Source organism: Chiloscyllium punctatum, chromosome 4 (genome assembly GCF_047496795.1).
Source record: "Chiloscyllium punctatum isolate Juve2018m chromosome 4, sChiPun1.3, whole genome shotgun sequence".
Lineage (NCBI taxonomy): Eukaryota > Metazoa > Chordata > Chondrichthyes > Orectolobiformes > Hemiscylliidae > Chiloscyllium > Chiloscyllium punctatum.
In genome coordinates this window covers 79,879,998-79,903,184 of record NC_092742.1, presented here as the reverse complement: position 1 = coordinate 79,903,184, position 23,187 = coordinate 79,879,998, and the positions used below count along the sequence as shown (strand labels likewise).

Below are 23,187 nucleotides of genomic sequence, written 5' to 3'. Positions count from 1 at the left end.
AACTGGAGAGGATACAGAAAAGATTTACCAGGATGTTGCTGGGAATGGAGGGTTTGAGAGATAAGAATAGACTGGGAAAGACTGGGACATTTTTCACTGGAGCGTAGGAGGTTGAGGTGTACTAAGGTTTTTATAAGGTTTATAAAATCATGAGGGGCATAGGTAAGGTGATTAGCAAGGGTCTTTTCCCTGCGGTGGGGGAGTTCAAAACTAATGGACATATTTTTAAGGTGAGAGGAGAAAGATTTGAAAAGGCCATGAGGGGCAAATGTTTTGCACAGAGAGTGGTTTGTGTGGGTGTGGAGTGAACTTCCAGAGGAAGCGGTGGGTGTGGGTGCACTTAGAACATTTGGTTAGGTACATGAATAGGAAAGGTTTGGCAGCATCTGTGGGAAGAAAGCAAATTTAACATTTTGAATCCATCAACACCTCTTCAGAACTGGCTGTCTGTGGGATGGGGAGAGGACTCTTGCCCAAAGAAATGGGCACGGAGGCCGGGAAAGAAGAATTCAATATCACGTCTAGCCTGAGAGTCATTGAGGTGGGGACATTGAGGGATACAGTTAAGACTGCAGAATGATCAGCATCAGACAGCAGAAGATCAGAAGGGATAGTAAATATGGATTTCCATAGCACAGGGTGTGAATCACAGGATGCGGCGAGAGCAGATGTCTGAGGAGCAATACACATTACCAAGATACCCATGGTCCCAGACAGATTCGAAACACAGAGGGTGAAACTTTAATTGGAATCCACATAAAGTGAGTTTGAGTGAGAGGCAGTCTCTGAGCAATGAGACATGGCACTGGGAGCAAGTGCCAGCAAAGAACTTCTATAACACAGTGCCTCACAGTGCCAGGGACCCGGGTTTGATTCCACCCTTGGGGAAAAAATGTATCCATCAGGGATGGGCATTGCGTTTCCTTTTTCTCTTTCACTTGATAAAAACGCCAATTTAAATGGATAGCCAGTTTCTTGTCAGAAGGAGCAGGTATTTGAAAAGAGGTTGAAAACGGAGTGCCCATTGGTTGGGCAGCCCCAGAAACCCTTTTCCAGGAGGAGCATTACATTGAGTGTCTGTTTTGAATAGTGAGTCACAAGTACCATTTACTAAGGTTGACTTGCATGCATTAGCTAATGGCAAAATATGATATGACTTTTTAAAAAAGCAGTTGTTTGTTTCATCAAATTGTTTCAAATGGTCTTAAAAATACCAGCATGTGCAGTATGTGTTTTTCTTCAGTACTTGAACAACAATGCTATTTTTCCACAGCCAAGCTAGGGCTACAGAGATTAATGTATAAATTTAGCTCATTCACTTCTCCTTTTATTCCATTTTGAAATCGGGCTGATAAGCCTCATGTCGGGATGAGCAGATCCTGATACACACAGTGAAAAAAAAGATCTGGTTTCCAACTCCATATATTAACATGTCGAACATGTTTCTGAGACCTTAATCTGTACCAAGTGTGAATATAAGATAATACTTTCAACATTCTTGTGTAATACTGTATGAATAACTGTTTGAAACAGAATGGGAGAAATGGGTAGCTCATTGACATGATGTTCTTCCTTTATCAAAGAAAATACCTTTTATTTCCAGCTCTAATTTCCTAACAACACCAAGTGGCACTATAGTAACTACATACAGTACAGCTGTGCTAACGTATTGGTGACTTATTTCTCGTGATCAGTGTGTCAGTATATCTTTACAAGAAACATTGTCAATTTCATCACTATCCTAGCATATGACCCAAGAGTATAAAGAATACGTTTCTTTTATTTCCCCCCCTGTTAATGCTCCTTTAAGAATTGTAGATTTGTAGTGGTAGGTTTTTACCTGTACATGGCATTTTTACCAATTAAGGAGTGGTGCCGTCATGGGGACTTTATTTTGTTTCCACACCAATTTGGAGAAGCAAAACAGTAGAACCTACTGAGGCCTGAACAGAGGTATGCCTTCTTAATGTAGAAAGGCACATTATTGGTGTTTTTCAGCTGTATTTTCATTGGAGGAGATTTGGACCATTTTGTTTTAAATGGGGTCAATAGGCCATGCTAAATTGTCCACAGTGCCCAGGGTTGTATAGGTTAGATGCATTCGTCAGGGGAAATGTAGGGTAATGGGTCCGGGTGGGATACTCTCTTCAGAGTGGCAATGTGGACTTATTGGGCCAAAGGGCCTGTTTCTACACTGTAGGAATTCTAATTCTAAAACTGGATTCTAATCAAAATAAACTTAAATTTCAACATGTCACCAATAAACAAATGCCACTTTGCCCAGGGAGCTACAGTTATTTGTCTTTAAAACAAAACTTGAGGTGATTTATTTTTCTATAATCCTTTCATGCAATTTCCAAACGTTCTTAAAAACATATTTTTTATTTTGTTGGCTTGGGTTTCTATCCCCTCTCTCACTGAATGAAGGGCAGTGGCCCTTTTGACAACAGGCTGAGTGCAACTCACGCAGAAAAATAATAACACACTCAAACCAGTCCCAGGCCCTTTGAAGTTCCAGCTCAGCATTCAACGGTCGAGGGCATGGATGGCAACCTCTCACTCCCACCAGTTCAGTACAGATGAGCTGTCATGATTGAACAAAATGGATGTGAAATTCAGATTTCTGCTCATTTTATTTTTAGGTGAGGCCAATGATAAAAATGTACAAGTGGTGGAACTGCCGATCGTCGACAGCCTGCACCCGCGACCACCATATCTGCCCTTGGCTATTCCTGAAGACCTGGCAGGTCGACTAACTCACCTACATGGAGATCCATCGGTCTGGTGGGTTTCACAGTTTGTTAAATATTTGATACGTCCACAAGCTTGGTTGGAGAAGGAAATTGAAGAGGCAACAAGAAAGCTTGGCTTCAGGCATCCGATTATTGGGTAGGTAGAGTTCTGCTTCCATCAGCACAAGGTGCAATACAGGCAACTGTTATGCTGGCACACTCTTAAAACTGCAAAATTATGCAAGTATTATGAATGAAATTCTAAATCACATCTGGATGTGGTGACATGAAGTAAGAGTCTCCTGGACTTTTCTTTTCCCCTTGTCCAATGACAGCCTGCTAATCAGAAGACACTAAGTGGAGAATCTGTGATTCTGTCTTAATGAAGGCAAGACAATAAAACTTTGACATCATGTCTCTTTTACTTTAGCATTACTCAACTCCCCTTGTAATTCAACCTCTGGTTATTCTGTATCAGTTTTTTGATAAAATTGCATTGCAAAAGGTGTCTATTCCCAAAGGACAGCTTTCCTCTTCCAAGATCCTCACAAAAGTCCAGTGCTCTGACCCTGCGTCTTGATCATTTTATCAGAGTCAACACCTCTGATTATTCGCATGTGTTGAAATACCTTCGAATACTTTTCTGCAATAAAATCCCCTTATGAAACTTGAGTTGTTGCTGGCTGGTTGTATTCAGCTCAGTAATATTTAAAAAAAACATCTTTACCTTTGCTTTTATGAGAAGTGAAACAAAGCCAAATGTTTATTTTTACTTTGTACGATTGAAATGCAATGCGTACATAAGGTATTTTAAGTAGCTATTAAGATTTCAGATTTCTATCAGCTTCACTGGGCAGCCCACATCCATTCTAAATTCAGTACACACTGAAAACTTTGGTAATTATAAATAAAACAATCTGCCAGCAACACAATGTGCCCTGGTCTGCTTCACTGAACAACAGCCAATATTACCTTGCAAACATTTCTGTGTTTGCATTTGATGTTTTTTTTAAATAAATCTCGAGAAAGGTTGAAAAATTACCTGCTTCATTGCTATTTCAAATCTGCCAGAATTCAGACTTTGAGTTATAGTATCAATAGCTTCCCAGCTGCAGAATCCAAATTAATTCTGACCGTTGGTTCAAAGGCTGCTTGTTCAAAATAAAATCTGCAAACACACAGTGATCGGTGCAAACAAACATTTGTGTTGTGCTGGAAGTAAAAAGTGCGACATGGATGCTGGCTGCTTGAAGGATATAATTTGACTCTGCTCATCCATACATTGTGTTGAATTTAACGATTCTGCACCCTAAATTTAAAATGTTTCAAATTTCAAATGTTTCAGGATTATTCTGCAAGGAATTCTGTGCAGAATGAAATTCTGTTTCAAACATAACCATTTATTTTGTTCGCCAACTTAGCCTGTTTATCTTGTCAATACTGAGCCGCGTACAACAGCAAGTTAGCCAATCTGACCACATGCCAATCTCACTTTGGTTTTAAAGATTGCTGCTACAGTGCGCCTCACTGTCTCTTGGGTTATGGATGTAAAGATGGAACACTTCCCAGTCCTGACCACCGACTAGTGACCCCTGTTGAAGTTGTGCCTGTGTGTGAGTGTGAATAGGTCTGTGTGCACGTGAAAAGGGGAGAGAGAGAGACTGCCACGTGAGATTCAAAGTATGATCATGTTTGGCTTCTGAGGCTGTGATGTTCCCTATGGTGAATTGCCTGCCAGTGTTCACTGTCAGAACCACACATATATCAGAGATACGTGAGGGAAGGACCACATGCTGCCCGTTGCCATGGAACCACTTCACAGAGAAAGAATATAGGGTTTGGAGAGAACGGCACAGGAGAAAACAACAGTTTCTGTTTAAATGTTGGTCAGTGTACACATTTCTCGAGTTAAAGTCGAGTTATATTGATTTTCAAAACTAACTACAATACCAATGCATATGTTTCCCTTTGGCGTTTTGATCACTGTGCCAGCCTGATTCTCTCTGGCTGACAGAGTCTTTTCACCTCATTATATAATTTATGGAGATCAGACATGCCATCATTCATAAATATGACTTGAAGATATTGTTTGATTGGCATTAACATCTTCATCTGTCATTTCAAATCTGTACACTTGAGTATTTATCAAATATTTTATTTGTCCTCAAATGTTGTGAATGATGGAACAGTTTACTGTTAACACTGGTCACTTGACATTTACATCAAAAGGCTTTAGCTTTTCTCACTCCTTAGCCTGGACCAATTTGATGTTTCAGGTTTTGAATATAAGTTTGTGGGGGAGATGAACTGATGTAGATTATAGAATAATCCAGCACAGTAGGAAGCCACATAGTCAGTCATGCCTGTGCCAGTTCATTGAAAGAGCTATCTAATTAGGAACACATCAGTCTTCTTTTGCCAGAACAGAGTCTTTTTCCCTTTCAATAAAACCCTTGAATTGAAGCAAAGTTATACATCAATAAATGTGCTGCATTGGAAAACCAATGAGAAACAGGGTTGAGTCCTTTTGGGTAGCTCCTTGTGAGAAGGATGTGTCATCTGGGTCCTTCAGAGAGTGCTGCAATAGATACAGGAGCTCACTGTAGACCTGCTCAAGTTGCATTCAGACAGGGGTGGCAGGAGGTCAATGCAAAGGTTGCAGTGATGGGTTGTGGTAAGAATTAAGGGGTTGTTAAGGAATGGCTGGCTGACAAGAAAGGGAGGGGGAAGGGGAAAGGCTCAAGAGAGACCAGAAGAGGAGATAAAATGGATTAACATATTGAGGGGTTTGGGTCTGGAATTAAAACCACCTTTGAATGAACTTTATTGTCGCATGCACAGTTTAAAGTTGGCAGTCACCACATTACAGCACCATCTCAGGTAACCAAGGTTCACATACTTAAGATAAAATTCTTGGGAACAAAAAGAAATTGGAAAAGTAAAGTGATAAACAATCTATCATTATAGATCATTGGAATAAATTAGAAAAATGAAGTTCAGGATATCAGTCATTCTGATCCAGTCCATGCTGACACTTACCCTCAAGAGAGATGTCCACCACTTTGCTGCCACCTGTGCCAGACCCACCAACATAGGGGTTGCCCGATTTCAGATGCTATCTCTTTGATACTGGACCCACTTTGCTGAGCCCACACTCCCCCCACAACCAAGAGTCCTCTCGCTCCGCTGACAAGCCAGGCCGCCGTTGGGCCATGAGTCCCACTGGGCTGGAGATGTCATCTTGCCCAAGCTGCCATCTTGAAGAGTACACTGTCACCAGCCCCTGGCTCTGAACATGGTGAGACAAATAGAGATGAAACGATGCCGGGGAATAGGTGAAACTCATTGCTGTTATAAAAGAGATTTTCTTTTGAAATCGTGCTAAATTTAAGTCTGATAACCCATGATGAGAAGTGGTCGATTTATCACCACTGCAAAACCAACTGGGAGCATCCCCAAGCAAAGGTTCTGTTTGTCATTGTTTGTAAACAATGCTTTTTAAGGGCTGTTGAGGTTGTCCAGTGGTATCAACAAGCCAATGAATGGTTGAGAGTTGTCCATGAACCAATAAAGGTTGAGCCTGGTCCAGCAAAACTGGGCAATGATGTCACATGTTAGAAGCTGTCTCTCCGTGAATCTGATGAGGCCAGCAGAAGAGGGAGGTTAATGATTGTGAAAGGAAGAGCAGAGAGCCAGGAGGGTGGAAAGGGTCAGTTCATCAAATCTATTCCAATGAAAGATTGGGTTCAGAGGAAACAGGCTGTCAAGAATCAAGCGCAATAAAGGTCAGCAAAGGAGAGCTGATTGAACTGAGTCCTGCAAAGGGTGATAGAGAAGTTTTAAGGAGGAGTGGCGCATAAGGTAATTAGAAGCGGTCGGAAGAAACAAGACAGAGATCATTCAGTAACATTCAGAGCTGTTCAGAGTCAAACAGAAATGGCTCACAATGTTGGATGGGATTCATGTAGGGCTAAAGTCTGCAGCAAAATTTCCTTTGGAAATTAAAATAATTTAGAAGAATTATTGGCAGTATAAAATGTAAATTGTTTCTTGGATGTAGCTCTATCCAAGAATTAAATGTCTCTCTTGCAAAGTAGATTCTCATTTTGAATACCTAGGCACTAGCATAAACCACTCAAATCTTCCTTTGCCCTAAGCATCAGGGTCCCAATCTTCTTTCAAATTCAAATATTTCCTTTTCTATGATCAATGCGGTATCTAAATTGTTTGAGGCGTCTCTTTCATTCATAACGTGATGCTCCTTTAACAAGGTGATGTCGTCCTTGGTTTCTTTTTAACAACACAGGTTCCGTTATGTCTGGCTTGTTCGACTTGAACAAGCTTTCAAATTTAAAAGAAAAAGCACTTGTACAATGAAAGGGGAGTGGCCAGTCCTCCCAGCTCAAAGTAGTTTTGGTTTGGTTTTAGCTGTCTGGCTGTTCAGAAAAAGCAGTCAGTCAGTTTGAAGCTGCTGGTCAAAGAAACATCTACTTGGAAGAAGGTGTTCCATGCTGAATCTCTCTGCCATCACTCTCTCTGTCTGACATCTCCCCTGTAAAACCCTGTATTGGAGTTTTCCTTTTTGTGCAAAGGGGTGTTTGTGGGGATTATTGCAGGAATTTGGAACAGCATCATTCAGTTGGGATATTCTGTTGTGTTTTAGGATAGATTATGTTATTCCATATTCAGTTCTCTTTTGTTTGTGTTTCAATCGGTAATCTTGCAAATAAATTATTTTTTGCTCAAAACTAAGTGGTTGGGACCAGCTGCATCCCTCCTGGAATATTCACTTTACACCTGCTTAAAACAACGAGCAAAGTTAGGATCCGCACTACCTCCTTGAGATGTTTTGAGGGGGTTCTGGCCTGGTCCATAACACTTGTAAGAAAACACACATTATAGTTTTGCTGAAAGCTTCCTTAGCTTCCCAAGATATCTACATACCTTCCCTCTGATAGAACAGAGGATCCGTACAGTGTGGAAGCAGGCTAATCAGCCAACCAGGTCCACACCGACCCTCCAAGGTGCATCCCACCCAGACACACCCCTTTAACCTATTCCTGTAATCCATGGATGGCCTATGTAGCCTGCACGCTATCCCTGGACACTACGGGCCGTTTAGCATGGCCAATCCACCTAACCTGCACAGCTTTGGACTGTGGGAGAAAACTAGAGCACTCAGCAAAAATGCACACAGGCACGGGGAGACCATGCAAAGTCCACGCAGATACTGACCCGAAGCTGGAATCGAACCCCGGTCACTGGTACTAAGAGGCAGTAGTGCTACTCGCTGCATGCATCATATCTGTGTATCATCTCGCAGATCATTGCAGCTGCTGAGATTGTGGTCAAAAAAACCTCATCAATTTGATATTTAATTTTTTTTAAATGTCATGTTTTATTCTTCACCCCCTAGGAACAGTGTACATTTAGTACATTTGATATGCAGTATCTAATATTGACTTATGAAATTTATCAATGTTAAGTCAGCTGCTCAGTTGGAATTAACATTTGATACTTTCCTGGAAAATTGCACTGCTCCCTCTTCGATATTAACAGTGACACCCACAAGCCTTTATCTGGAGAGATCTGCTGCTCACAGCTGCCATATTAGAGTCACAAAAAATCCGTACTCTACCTTCTTGACATTTTTAAGAATCTAGTTCAACTCGTTGATCGTATGAGTGATGTACTCGTAAATTATCTGTGGCCCAGTGTCACTGGAGCTCCTTTGCTAAATGGCTTTTATATTCCTTCAATTTTTCCATGTATCGAATATAAAATAGTGATCTAATAGCAATCAGCAGCTTCTTAAAGCAGCATATCAAACTGGACTTGCAGCTTGGAGAAAACTGACCCTTTCATATCTTTGCTCCCACCAGCATTCATGTACGTCGCACAGATAAAGTTGGAACTGAGGCAGCATATCATCCTATTGAAGAATACATGGTACACGTGGAGGAACACTATAAATTTCTCGCTCGCAAGACAGAAATTGATAAAAAACGAGTTTACCTCGCCACAGACGACCCAACTCTGCTACAGGAAGCTAAGTCAAAGTAAGCAGCTTTAAGGTCCTGTGTGTTATTCGGTAGAATTTTCAGAATTGTGGAGAGCTGTAAAAGGGTAGGAGCAAAATAAAGCTTCTTTTTGCTGTAGAACAGCGACATTATGCAGCTTGTGCATCAGCCACATTTTGGGGGCAACATCTTCGTTCACTGCTATCTCAGATATATCTGAGAGAGAAGAAGTCAGAACTGAGGAAAATAACTTCTTGATGAGCGTGGCGTTTCCGCCAAAGGTGCTCATCTGAACATCGATTGCACGGAGCAGGAATCAGAAATTGAAACAGATTTTTCCTGATTCTGGGGTTTCTTAAGAAGAATAATTATCTTTACCGGTTTCTCATTTTGATTAGCCCCCCTGTGTCCAACATCAACTGACTTCACCCAAGTTTGTTGTTGTGATTGGGAAAATGAGATGAAGAGAAGAAAAATGGGTTAACAGTGAAATAATGGCATTAGTAAAGATTGAGCGTTAATAGTTTGGGGAGCATATGGAGTGATTGCAGGATGAGTAACTGGAAAGGGCGAATAAACTACAGCAGATGTTTTGAGGTGAATTAAAAAGTAAGCCACTGATATGATCTACTGAGTTGTTAAAGGGGAATCACCAGGTGCCTAAGTTTCAAAGGACATGCATTGTGCAATGTATCATGGCACAAATATTTGCACATTTGTTACCTGGGGCTGTCCCCGTCTGGCAAAAACTGGGTGTTAATGCTTCATAAACAGCACGACACAACTGCCACCCTGTTTCCCCAATCAGAAGGACAAGGACAGCAGGTGCATAGTAATGTCACTGACTGCAGGTCCCCCTCGAGGTCGCACATCATCCTAATTTGGAAGGATGTCATTGTAACTTCACTGTCACTGACTCAAGTTTGAGAACTCCTTTCCTAATAGCACCACATGTAACCCTGCACCAAACTGTCTTGCAGTTAAGGAAGGCTGCTCACTATCTCCTCCTTGATTGTAGCTACAAGTGCTGGTATACCAAGTGATGACAACTTCCCATGAAATAAATGTTATTGAAAGCCACTGCAATATTCCCCTTGTTCTTCCCACTATGTATAACCAGGCCCATTCACCAAATACCATTTAAAATGCAAATATGGATCTTGGGACCTACTAAGGATCCTAATTGCCATTTTAGGACTGAACCGGATAAGGCTTTTAAGCATCTTTACTGGGGCTTAGAAGCAGGAAGATTCTGGAAAGGGTAAGTTTCACATTGCTATTAAGGCCAGTAACACAGGAACATAACCTGCTGCCAGGCAGGAATCATCTCTCTGTGCCCACCCATTCTCATGACCGAACCAATCAAACACCCTTACGACACCAATTTGAAGCAGCTGAAAATAGTTGAGCCAAGGACAGTAACCTTGAGAAACTGCTGCATCGATGTCCATGGATTGAGATGACTGACCTCCACCAACCACAGCCATCTTCCTTCGTGGAAGTAGGACTCCAAAGGAGAGAGAATGCTTATGGCCTTGCATTGGCTTTTTGTGCTTTGCTGCTTCTTTTGGACCTTATGTCATTTTGCCTTTAAGTTGAGTAAAGCCAGGCCGCTTGCCATGCTTGTCAGCACTAGATAGTCAAGGGGCAGGCATGTCGTACCTTCCACCAAATGGCCATTTCTGAAAGCCTGAAAGGGCCATTCCTTGTGCTCAATGTTCAGCCACTTAGTCAAAGGCATTGTCCAGTTTCAGTCCCATGAGTTGGCCAGAGTCAGTTGAGTGCTTGATGTCACCAGGGTTTGGGAATCCATGTCCTTAGAGTTTGGGAAGTTGGGAGCAGTCACTTCAGCAGGTCAGGTTCAATCAGTCTGTGGATTACCACAGATTCAATTGGGAAACTGCAGGGAAGTTACTTAAGGGCCTGGTCCATCTTCAGTCGAAAAAGGGGTCCCCAGTGATTGAGCTGAAGCTCAGAAGCCAGGGAATGTTAGCAGTTTGGGAGGATAGGATGGATGAGAGCCAGTGAGGGGAAATGCTGAATGAAATATTGAGGGTGGTAGACTCTGAGCATTGGTGGCAAGTGGGTGTGGTTACAGGGAATGTGAGATAGCAGAAAGAAGGTAGTGGCACTTGTCCTTGCTGCGCACAGAAGGTCATTAACCTTTCTGCAGCCTGGCTGCAAGTTCCTCCAGACTGAGGAAATTGCACTGACTTGGGTGGCTACATAGAGCCAGGCTGGCAGGATCTGGTGCTATGGGCTCCTCTGCCAGTCCTGGGTGAGAGGACAGCCCTCATGCCCTCCACCCTGTCCATCAGGACCTTCAGATCCTTGTCTGTAAAGTGAGGTGCCAGTGTGCCACTCTGTCATTTTGAATGGCACAGCAACACGCTCAGGGCAGTTCCTGGCTGAAAGTGATTGAACTGGTTTAAATATGATGCCAGCAGCATAAATGCCTTCAAGTCCCATCACTGACGAGGACTCTGCTCCTCTGCTGACCACAAGGTTGTACGGAAGCAGCATTAAGGATGCAGCATGCATATGTTGTGAGGTGAGTAGCAGAGAATTGCGTAAGAGAAGTTGCCAGGGCTTTCACTGTCAAAATATAGAAAGATAGAATCTAATATTCCTTGTGTAGTGAAACGTTCCATGTTAGATGTCGCATAAAATAAAAAGAAAATTGCCATTAAATTATCAATTAACATGTGTACTGTAAAATGAGATTGCAACAAATTAACCACTGTATCATTAAAATATTGCTAAATGGGCACACTGCTAAATAATTTAATTGCTTGCCTATCAACTGTATTCAAAAGTGGGTGAAACTGTTATAAGAAGTTCAATAACCTCTAATCATTAAAGTTGTACATGCAGGGAGAGCAGGGTTTTATTTTCAAATGCAGCACCGTCTGGAGCAGCTCTCAATTAGTTGTGGCATGGAAAGAGATGAGTTCAAAACAAATGGTTGAGCACAGGCAGTCTGTAACATCAAGAGACATGAAACACCGAGATGGGGAGAGACAAAACATTGGAGAAAGTTGAAGCAGAAAATAAATGAATGTGAGGTGAGCGAGAGAGAATAAAACAACAACCAGAAGAAAAAGGGTCAAAGAGGATGACTTTGAGGGGAATGAAATGTGCAATTGATTTTGTGCATTATATCGTGAGTTTGGATTTATCTTTTTTTCCATTTTCACATGTACAAAAGTCACCCACAGGAAAAGTGATAGAATGTGTTTCAGAGTTTGATGCAGTAACACCATATATCAGATAATGGTGGGGAACTTTGATTATAGTATGGAGGTGCAGAATAATGCTAATATTGATAGAAATGGATAATGATACATTGCAGGAATGTTCAATTCAGGTTCATGTTGTCACAGCTTTGTAAAGTCAGCATGTATTTATTTTGTTCACAGTTGCTTGTTAAATTTTAGAATATTTCAGTTATGTGGGATCTTTATTCCCAGGAACCCAAACATTTTACACAGCTCATTGGCAACATCAGTGCACACTGGGAATTGCTTCAAGAAGAAAAGCTTTGAAGTCTTAAATTTAAACTTCTTAATGAAGTGGACCTATTGAGATCAAGGTTACAGGAGTATTTGTGGTCAGCAGCTCCATGGAAGGACTTATCTGACAGCTTCCTGGCTGTCCTTATTTGTGACCCCTTTCACTTCCAGGTGCTCATCACTGGACAAATGTGGCATTTTGAAGCTACGATCACTGAATTCATGGCATGACTTTTGGTGACCATTTTATCCTCCCACCGTTGGTTGACTTTTATATTTAATTAGCTGTGTACTTAGTACACAACACTGCCCTGTTATTAGTATAAATCCCACTGAACTCACTGGGGGATTGCAATGTTAGCAGGAACTGTTGAATAACTATGGTTGACAATACAATGGTACTTTGCCTCATGAGAAAACGTATGTGCCCTGATTTAGTTGATCCATCGATGAATTGCTATTTCTTCAGAGTAGTTAAGTTGTCCAGAAACCCAAGTTAGCAATTGTTTTTTTTTCTCTGCTGAAATTTGAAAAGTTTAAATGTTTAACAAATATGTGATACCTGCTGAAGTGGACTGGTAGTCATCCAGTTCTCCTAAATTTGTTTGGAATCCGTTATAAATGATGGTTCTGGCAATGCTTCCTGCTTTTGCATAAAGTGATGTTTTATTAAAGTGAGGTTGTGGACTGTGTTTGAAGTCCTGTAAACCCTTACTTTTTATTTCATGTTTTGTCTCTCTGTCCACCCTGTGCACACTCCAGATACCCAGATTATGAATTCATCAGTGATAATTCAATCTCATGGTCAGCGGGTCTTCATAACCGATACACGGAGAATTCGCTGCGAGGTGTGATTCTGGACATCCATTTTCTCTCTCAGGCAGACTTCTTAGTCTGTACCTTCTCATCACAGGTATGATAACTAAATAAATCAATAAGGTAGCAGCAATGTCACGTGTGTTATCTCTGTAACAAGAAGGAAGTTGATATATTTGGTAATTTGGAGATGCCGGTATTGGACTGGGGTGTACAAAGTTAAAATTCACACAACACCAGGTTATAGTCCAACAGATTTAATTGGAAGCACTAGCTTTCAGAGTGCTGCTCCTTCACCAGGTGGTTGTGGAGTACACAATTGTAAGACACAGAATTTATAGCAAAAGTTTACAGTGTGATGTAACTGAAATTATACATTGAAAAATACCTTGATTGTTTGTTAAGTCTCTCATCTGTTAAAATGACCATGTTAGTTTCACTTCTTTCATATGTAAATCATAAAACCTTTTTAAAAAAATTACATTCTCAGGTTAACTTTAACAATTGGTGTCAGCCCAGATAATATGATGAAGGTGTTAGCCCCCTGTGTGCTGTTGTCTGTGTCATAATGTTTAGACTGAGTCTAGTCTAAAAAATGAGCTAATAGAGTCTTACATGGATTCATGCAGTTTTTGAGCAAAGTACAATGTAACTCTGCAAGTACAAATTCACCCCACAAACGTATATGTGTGTGTCTGTCTTTCTGGGGTGGGGTGTTGTGAGTGTCTGTGTGAGAGAGAGCGAATGTGTATGTGTGTAAAGGGGTCTAAGTCTGTGTGTGTGTGTGTGTTTGCATCTGTGTATAGAAATGCCTGTGTGTGCGTCTGTGTATAGAAATGTCTGTGTGTGTGTGTATGGTGAATTGGTGATCACCTGTAGTGTGACATGAACCCAAGGTCCCGGTTGAGACCCTCCCAATGGGTACTGAAATTAGCTATCAGCCTCTGCTCAGCCACTTTTCTCTGCTGCCTGTCCCGAAGTCCGCCTTGGAGGATGGTCACCCAAAGGTCCAACTGGGAGGGAACACTCCTATCGGTTGATTGATGTGCAGTGCCCATTCATCCATTGCCATAGCCTTTGCTTGGTTTCACCAATGTATCATGCCTCAGGGCATCTCTTTCTCTCACACGCACTCACGCACACTACTCCTATACATACATACATACATACACACTCACGCACACACACAACTCCTATACACACACACACACACACACGACTCCTATATACACATGCACACACACGACTCCTGTACGCACACACACGACTCCTATATATACACACACACACACACACACACACACGACTCCTATATATACACACACACACACACACAGATACTCCTATACACGGACATGCACACATACACTCCTATACACTCCTACAGATACACTCACACGCACCCTCTCATAGACTTAGACCACTTTACACTGATGCACACATATATACACTCTCTCACAGACACTTACAACCCCCCACCCCAGACGTGCGCGCGCACACACACCTATGCATATACGTTTGTGGGGTGAACTTGTACTTGCAGAGTTACATTGTACTATGCTCAAAAACTGCATGAATCCATGTAAGGTTCTGTTAACTCATTTTTTTAGATTAGATTCAGTCTAAACATTATGACACAGACAACAGCACACAGGGGGGTAACCCCTTCATCATATTACCTGGGCTGACACCAATTGTTAAAGTTAACCTGAGAATGTAACTTTTTTAAAAAGGTTTTATGATTTACATATGAAAGAAGTGAAAGTAACATGGTCATTCTAACAAATGAGAGACTTAACAAACAATCAAAGTATTTTTCAATGCATAAGTTCTGTGTCTTACAATTGTGTGCTACACAACCACCTGGTGAAGGAGCGTCGCTCTGGCAATACTAAATCAAGTGCCATTTTCCCCTCCCTGGGGATAGTGAGAGAACTGATGAGAGAAAAGAAAGTGCTTCTTGGCCCTGGAGAGAATCTCACTCATGTCTAACCCCCTCAGCGATTGAGTGATAAACAAAAATAAGGTCAAAGAAAATTATCTTGACTCCCCAGCAACTAAGGTCCTTTATATTGACAATTGCCACCTAAGAGCTTCACCTTAGCCCATTGTTGATCACCTGCTTTCCCCACAGACGAGAGAGGTGGCAAAACTATGGCAACCTACGTGCTGTGTTTTTAGGTATTAGGAGATCCTCTAATTTCCTCAGTCTGGGTGCTTTTGGAGCCACAGATGGCCACTCAATGCCATATCCCTGAGAAATGGGTTCCCGATTGGTGACCATTAGGACCTAGAGAACAACAGATTTTGACTAGCCGACAGCATCTGGCCAATGGCTAGCCAGTATTGAGGCCTGCGGTAAGGTAAGATGCTCGCCCTCGCTTTCCGTCTCAACTCTGAAATATCTTACCAGTGAAGGTGGTGTGCTAATACTTAGAGAAAATATCGGAAAATTGAATCTCTGGTCTTTTCTTTGTTATATTTGTACAGTTTTGTACAAAAGCAAAAAAAATCAGAAACATGGTGAAAGATGCCAAGTAGTCATCACAAATTTGAAAACAGAGTCACGTCTCGTGCCTCCTGATGGAGGGGAGGCACTTTTGGTGTGTTTGACAAAATTCCATCTCTTTTTTTCCCCCAATTGCAGTTGCAATACTGGATTTCTATGCCTTCCATCTGGAAAGTCTAGGCCCTGTGCACTCCAATCAAAACTGTTTCATTTAATGCTCCATCTGCTTTGAGCCAGAGTTCATATACATAGACAAGAAGTAATTCTTTGCTGGTTTGGTGCTGTATATGTTCAGATGAATATCCATAACTATAGTTGAACTGAAAGTGTATAGTTTGTGAAATGAAGACTTTGTGCTCTGATTTAAACTGACGCTGTGATGTGGCCTGTACCAACAACCAGTCGATCATGGGTAACCTAACAGCTCAACTGTGTTTATTATTGATGGCAAGGTCACCTGAAGAGTTATTTCATAATAGCCATTTAGAGTTTGTTAATTGTGATTTTGTAAATTACACACTTGAAGCTGCATTGCTGATGATTAAATCAGATTACTGTGGTGTAACTGACAGTTAGATTTATAAGTGTGTGTTAATTTACTGCAGGGAGATTCATGTAGAAGTGAAAGGTAAAATTGTTCCTAGGTATTAATTGCTACAGTCTAGAAGTAAAGAGTGCAGCAGAAAAATATTGCTATATTCAAATATTCTGCACAACGTTCTGTCTGCTGGGTCTTAGTTTCCCTGTGGCACCTGAATTCCTGTTTTCTGACCATGAATCACTTCAGATATCAGTGGCCGGTAATCAAGAATCAGGCATTTCTACAGAACACTGACACTTAGTCAGTGATCACAGGACAGTTGAGTACATGTGGTACTAAGTAGACAGTATCAGTTGTAACGAGTGCCGTATTGGAGCGAATTGATTGAGTACCAGTTTTGAACTTGCTCCTTAGTTTTGAAATTAAGCCCTCATTATTTAAATTTAAAATATCCTCATCTCCCCTGTCATACTAGTCACTTCAGTTAATCCCCAAACCACAGGCTTTTTTGGATTTCTCTGGTTAGGGAGCTGTTCGCTTGTTCATCTTAAAGCTTTTATCATAACCTTGGAAATAGTGCTGATCAAGGCCTTTTTCTCTTCCTCACTGTTGTTTGGGAGGGCTTGCCAGTCTTGGAGTATTCAGTAGTGACTGATAACTACTCTGAATTTAAGTGTAACATTGTTCTCTGCAGGGAATATGGAGAGGGGGCATTGATTCCCACAAATAATATACCTGGGGATGAAAAGCCATATGCTGTATTCACTCACTATCCCTCGCTGCCAACTGTAATACATACAGTTTCTGTTGGGCCTTTAATCTTCACCCCAGTTTAATAGTCTGCTGACAACAGCGAGGACATAGGATATCTTTCATCCTCGTTCCTGGATACTATTTGACATGATTTTCATTTTTCAGAATGTATTTGGACCACAAAAAAAAGTTCACCGTGATACACTGATGTTGGATGAGAAACTCTCTGACATGACATAAAATATTGAGTTAGACATATACGATTCTTGAATGCGGCAATCCTTTCTTGCATACGATATCAGTAACTCTAATGAGGCTCGGTTGGTATTCCCAGCAGTACACTGGTGCCATCACACTATCATCAAGCAGTGCTGAAGGGCACTAACAAGGACATAAGATTTACTTACTAAGGCAGCTCTGAGATGGAAGGGGCTCCGAGATGTGAGGGAGGAAACATAGACTTATTCCTCTTCATATCAGTATATGCAGAAGCGTAAGATAACAGAATTTCTCTGGCATAGTCGAGCTGATGAAATGTTCCTTTCTATTACAATGCCATGGGGATCTCAACCTGTGGCAAATCATTGTTGTGTGCTGAAACACCGAGAATCTGGCCTTGGTTCCAAACGGTGAGAAAGCCAAAGGTGGATGAAAGGTGCTGGTTTTCATTTTGAGTGTTGCTTTCCCAGGATCCTAATATGAATAAAGAAGTTCTCCGATGCAATATCTGTTGGTATCCTGAGTCAAAGTTAACAATCAGGTTGTAATTGTGGCAAAAATTGCATCTACCATAAGTTCACTATCAGACTTGTCAAAAGCTGAAGGAAAAACTGAATGCTTTGGTCAGTAATTTTGCAAATAAATCTCTGTGCCTGTGACCCAACAGAAGAATATAAGTGACCTGTGAATGAAAAATGTACACAAGAACTCAAAGCAAGAGGGAGTTAAAGAAACCGTTCTCAAAGACACAATAGAGTAAACTGACAATGTAATCTGTTCACTGTGTGGGCATATATATGCAGAACATGTAATTTGATGATCTTTTGATGTCAAGAGCTGCCACAATCTTTAATTATGTTTGAAGTTTCTTAAATTGCAAATTTGAAGTGAACGATTAAATGAAATTCAGGAAGAATTCAGAGTGAATTAATAAAAAATATGGAAGAGGAAATGTTGCAGAGCAGTTACTTGCTGTCAGTTACACTGAGCTGGCTTTCACTGGTGCATGACATTTGCTGCTCTTCAAGCACATTGATGCCAAATCTTATTGGAAGAAACCTGAAAAAATGCATGTTAGTTTCTTCTAAGATACAACTATCCGAAATGATTGAAATATCACACCAGTATTCCTGTAAGGTCTGAGGAAATATTTGAATCCAAAATGTGCACCTTCAGTAGGGGTGCCTTCGGAAACACAAAAGAAATATGTACTGACTTCTTCAAGAAGGTGTTATGGATTTTTTGGGGGGGAAATGTAAACATCAGAAAGAACAAAGGAATGGAGCCAACTGCTTCATGCTTTCAAAGGATCTGAACAAGCCTAATTAATCAAATGGTCTTCTGATGCCATTTCAACTGAAGCTGGAGGAGTTCACAATGTCTTTCCAGTTGCATTACTGCAAGGTCGCAACATAAATTTGAATGCTTTACCCAGCTATCCCTGTAGTCAGTTATGTACTTTTTCGACATGAGATTTAGATGATATCTGCCAACTGTCTTCAATCCATAACAAAATGCTGATTTATCATAAAACAAAAAATATTCAATGATGATGCACTATTTACCTATCTGAAAAGAAACCCAATGCAGATATGCAAATTCATGAAAAGTGAAAAAAGAAATTTTCCATGCAAAGATTAATTTTGAAAGAAAAAACGCTTCAGCCAATAACTCTTTGATATTGTAGACAAAAAAAAAGGATGGTAACCAGCACATGTAGATAAGTGGCACTTTGTCAATAAATAGAGGTAGGCTGTGACCTTTGCAGGAGCAAATTACTGCAGATGTTGGAATCTGAACTGAAAGCAACAAATGCTTGAGATCACAGCGGGTCAGGCAGTATCCATGGAGAGAGAGCAAGCTAGCGTTTCGAGTCTAGTTGACTCTTTATCAGAGTAGAAGTGAAGTGTGGAGCGGGCAGCATTTATGCTCTAGTTGGGATAGGGGGTGGTGATGTTAGAGGGCTGGGGGAGAAAAGATGTTGATAGTTCAGATTAAGTGATTGGAATGCGAGAATGGCATTGCAGTGGCAGGTGATTCGGGAAATGTCAAAAAGAAGTGCTTTGGAGGCTTTTTTGGATCAGTGTCCCATTTATCAAATGGAACTCTTTAGGATTTTCTCAACAAAGCAGATGATGTGCTGGGTAGCTACCCTCTCTCTGTCAGCAAGCTAGACCCCAACTAAACTCCAAACAAAACTAACTCCTAACCAACACAAACCCGGACATAACTCCAAACAAAGTGCTTACGCCATATGATTCCAAATATGATGCTTTAAATGAATATCCCAGCTACCCAGTTACTGATCTCTTTTTAATTATAAAAAAAGTCTTTCCTCTTCCTCATCAAATGGAACCACAGTCCACAATCCTTGAATACTCAAAAAATATTAATAATAACATGAAGAAGTAACTTGTGTTCACACAATGCAGTTAATGCCCTCTGGATGTCCCATAGCCAATTAGATATTGTTGAAGCGTAGACACTTTTTAAAAATTCATTCATGAGGTAAGGGCGTCACTGACTAGACCAGCATTTATTACTCATCCCAAATTGCTCAGAGGGCCGTTCACAGTCAACCACATTGCTGTGGGTCTGGAGTCACATGTAGGCCAGACCACATAAGAATAGCAATTTCTTTCCCTAAACGAGATGGCTTTTTCCCAACAGTCATTTTCTTCATTAGATTCTTCATTCCAGACTTTTTGTTTTATTGAACTCAACTTCCACTATTTGCTGTAGCGGGATTTGAACCTGGGTTTCCAGAACAATATCTGGGTCTCTAGATTAGCAGTCTAGCGACAATGCCACCAGGCTTTTGCCTCCCTGCCTTTTGAAACGTAATGGTTGAAAAGTAGATCCTAAGAGTTGTTTTGAGGGGTGTCCTATATGTTTGTAAAGTCACTACAAGTAGCAGCTAGGACATTGGATTTGATATCTTGTAATGTATTATGAAGGGCAGAGTATAAAGTGGGACATGGATTTGAAGTAACTGTAAGCAATATCCACCATGTCAAAAGAAATTATACTAATGTCAGAGACCATGTGGTGGTGCACTCAAACTCTGTAGTCACTCAGTTCCAAAGTTCAAAGTTTTTATTTGCAAAAAAAATCTCTTTTTTAAAAATCTCGTTGTAATCTTGGTCATCCTGCAACTTCACAACATAAGTAAAATATACATAAAAGTTTAATATCTCCACGGTCTTCATTTATCCACCAAAATAAATATGCAAGGATGAACAGCATACTCAATAACCAAAGCCTGTTTCTTTATTAAAAAGCAAATTAAGTGCGTTTGAAAGTCTCACAATATGACATAATCCAGTTGAAATCCATAATTACTGAATAGTTGAGAGAGATTTCAGGGAAAGTATTATCAGATTGTTCAGGAGTTATTGACTGTGGCCATCCTTTCAACATTATATGTAAACATATAAAATTGCAGTCATGCACTTAGTATAGATAGCTTCAGCTGCTCAAGTCCGCAACCTACATTAAGCTTAGCAGGTGGCACACACGCAACTGACAAAACCCAAAGGCGTAATAATTATTTCACAATAGTTGAAGTTAACCAACACTGAAATTGGCCTTTTTGCTAAGCGATCTCTAGGTACAAGAACTACCATTAGCACCTGAATGTAGTGCTGCACAGAAATAACTTCAAGCCGCTAATACACATCCAGTGATTGTGGTTTAATGGCACAAAGGCTTTAAAAGCTACATACTGAAAGCCACACATTAATTCTATCATTTTATACCCGAGGCCAAGTCATGTAGAGTAAAAATGGAATAGCAAGAATCTGATGAAATTACTGTTCAGAATAAGAAAAATTGAACTTTGAATAGCTCCTTACAAGTGGTGTACTACATGAATCAGAGTTAATGATTTTCTCTCCCCTTTAACTTTTCATGTAGAGATTATCATTCCTGACCACAAGCTTGAGTATGATTATTTTCTGCAGTGAACATAAATTGGAAATATGTTGGTTCCTAGGAAATTGCAAAGTGGTTTGATGGGTGTATTCACTTGCTGTGGCACTGAGATTGAGAATTTGAGTTTGCACCCACAATTATGCAGCCTGCATGAGTCCTGGCCAGAGCAGAGACTAGGATATATTATTCTAGAAAGTAAACTTTAGCACTGGGATTCAAAATAAGCAATCGTCTAACAAAGCCCTCCAGTTGGCTAAATGACAGTCCTAGTGCAGGCTGGTGAAACATAAAGCTGTTTAATGTTATATGTGGAGATAGTGACGACTTCAGATGCTGGAGAGTCAGAGTCAATGAAGTGTGGCACTAGAAAAGGCACAGCAGATCAAGCAGTATCTGAGGAGCAAGCAAGAAAATGTTTCAGGTATAACTAAATGATTACCCTGATGAAAGATTATGCTTGAAAAGTCAACTCTTTTGCTCCTCGGATGCTGCCTGATTGACTAATGTTAGAGATGATTCTACAATTACACACCTACTGAACAATCCTGAATGTATTAATAGCTACTCTAACAACCAATTTCAGCTAATCAGTCAAGTTTGTAGCATAGTTAATATATATACTTGCTGGACTTAAAATACATTCAAATGCAGGGACTACATTCACTGGGGGAGAAAAATAAATCTATTCAAACCTTGTGCCTTCTTTAGAGTTACCTAGGAATTTAAGCTGTATGTTGCTCCCTATAACTTTTTCCATCAGTGTCCCAGCCAACCAATCGGCACGCTTTCTTCTGTAGTATATGTTGTCATTAACTTCTGAAATGTGCTCATATTGCATTTATCTTGATGAGTATATGACAAAATGGTTCATCAATATGTCTCTCTTTTCAGGAGAAAGCTCAACAGAGAAGCAGTGGCAGACATTTGAAAGGATATTTCAGAATACGCAGCATAGATATATTTCTACCACAATGAAAAATTCTAAAGAGAGAACCCAACATCTGTTGTTCACGAAAGAAGTTAAGGGAAGCATCTAATTTAGGAAAAAGCCAATAATTGCTGCAAGATGAGTGACAGGTCAGATGATTGGACAGAATATGAAGGATGGCAAAGATTGACTAAAAAAATTAATCAGCGGAAAGAAATTTGAGTTTGAGAGAAAGGTATCAAGAAATGTAAAAGCACTAACAATGCTTGTACTTAAAAAGGAAAAGAATGAATAAAGTGAGTGTTAATCCTCATAGTGAAATTGGGCAGTTTAGTAAATAATAAAGAGATAACAGAAGAAATGAACAAATATTTTGCTTCTGTCTACACTGTAGAATTAAAAAACAGCATTCCAGTAATATCTGTAAATCAGGAGGTGGAAGTGACAAAGGAACTTAGTGAAATTACTATCACTGGGGAGGCAGTACTGACAAAACTGATGGAGTTGTGGGCTGGTCCGTTTTTGGGTCATGATCAGTTTCCTTCTAATTTCTTAAAAGAGGCGGCTAAGAGATAAGTGGATGCATTGTTCTTTTTTCTTCTCTAAAAATTGCTGGATTTTTGCATGTTACCACCCAATTGGAAAGTTGCAAATATAATGAGTCTATTCAAAGAAAGAGACAGAAACCAGAGAACTAGGGCAGAGAATTTGATGTCTGTTCTTAGAAGGAGATTGTAGCTGGATGCTTAAATTAAATTAAAGTAATTGGGAACAGTCAGTATGGTTTTGTGAAAGGGAAATCATATTGAACTAATTGATTGGATTTATTTGAAAGGGCAGGTCAACAGGGTAATGAAGAAGGCTTTTAGCTCTTTGCCTTTATTGGCCTGTGCATTGAGTGTAGGAATTAGGAAGTTATATTGTAGTTGTGCAGGACCCTGATTAGGCCACTTTTGGAATATTGCATTCCCTGCTATAGGAAATATGCTGTGAACCTTGAAAGGGTTCAGAAATAATTTACAAGGATGTTGCCAGGGTTGGCGATTTAAGTAATAGGGAGAGGCCGAATGGGCTGGGGTTGTTTTCCCTGGAGTTGGTGATTGAGGAGTGACCTTACAGAGGTTTATAAAATCATGAGGGGCAGGGATAGGGTAAATAACCAAGGTCTTTTCCCTGGGGTGGAGGAGTCAAAAACTAGGTTTGAGGTAAGAAAGGAAAGATTTG

At 40.5% G+C, this 23,187-nt stretch overlaps 1 protein-coding gene across 14 annotated transcripts in view; it reads left to right on the top strand.

The window, feature by feature from the left end:
• LOC140476467 (alpha-(1,6)-fucosyltransferase) overlaps positions 1 to 23,187 on the top strand; it is a 741,369-nt gene that overhangs the window by 705,891 nt on the left and 12,291 nt on the right. For all 14 annotated transcript variants that reach the window (XM_072569145.1, XM_072569143.1, XM_072569136.1 and 11 more), the window contains 3 exons: positions 2,643 to 2,889; positions 8,615 to 8,791; positions 13,027 to 13,177. In XM_072569145.1, the coding sequence (XP_072425246.1) occupies positions 2,643 to 2,889; positions 8,615 to 8,791; positions 13,027 to 13,177 (575 nt within the window). The remainder of the gene's footprint in view (positions 1 to 2,642; positions 2,890 to 8,614; positions 8,792 to 13,026; positions 13,178 to 23,187) is intronic.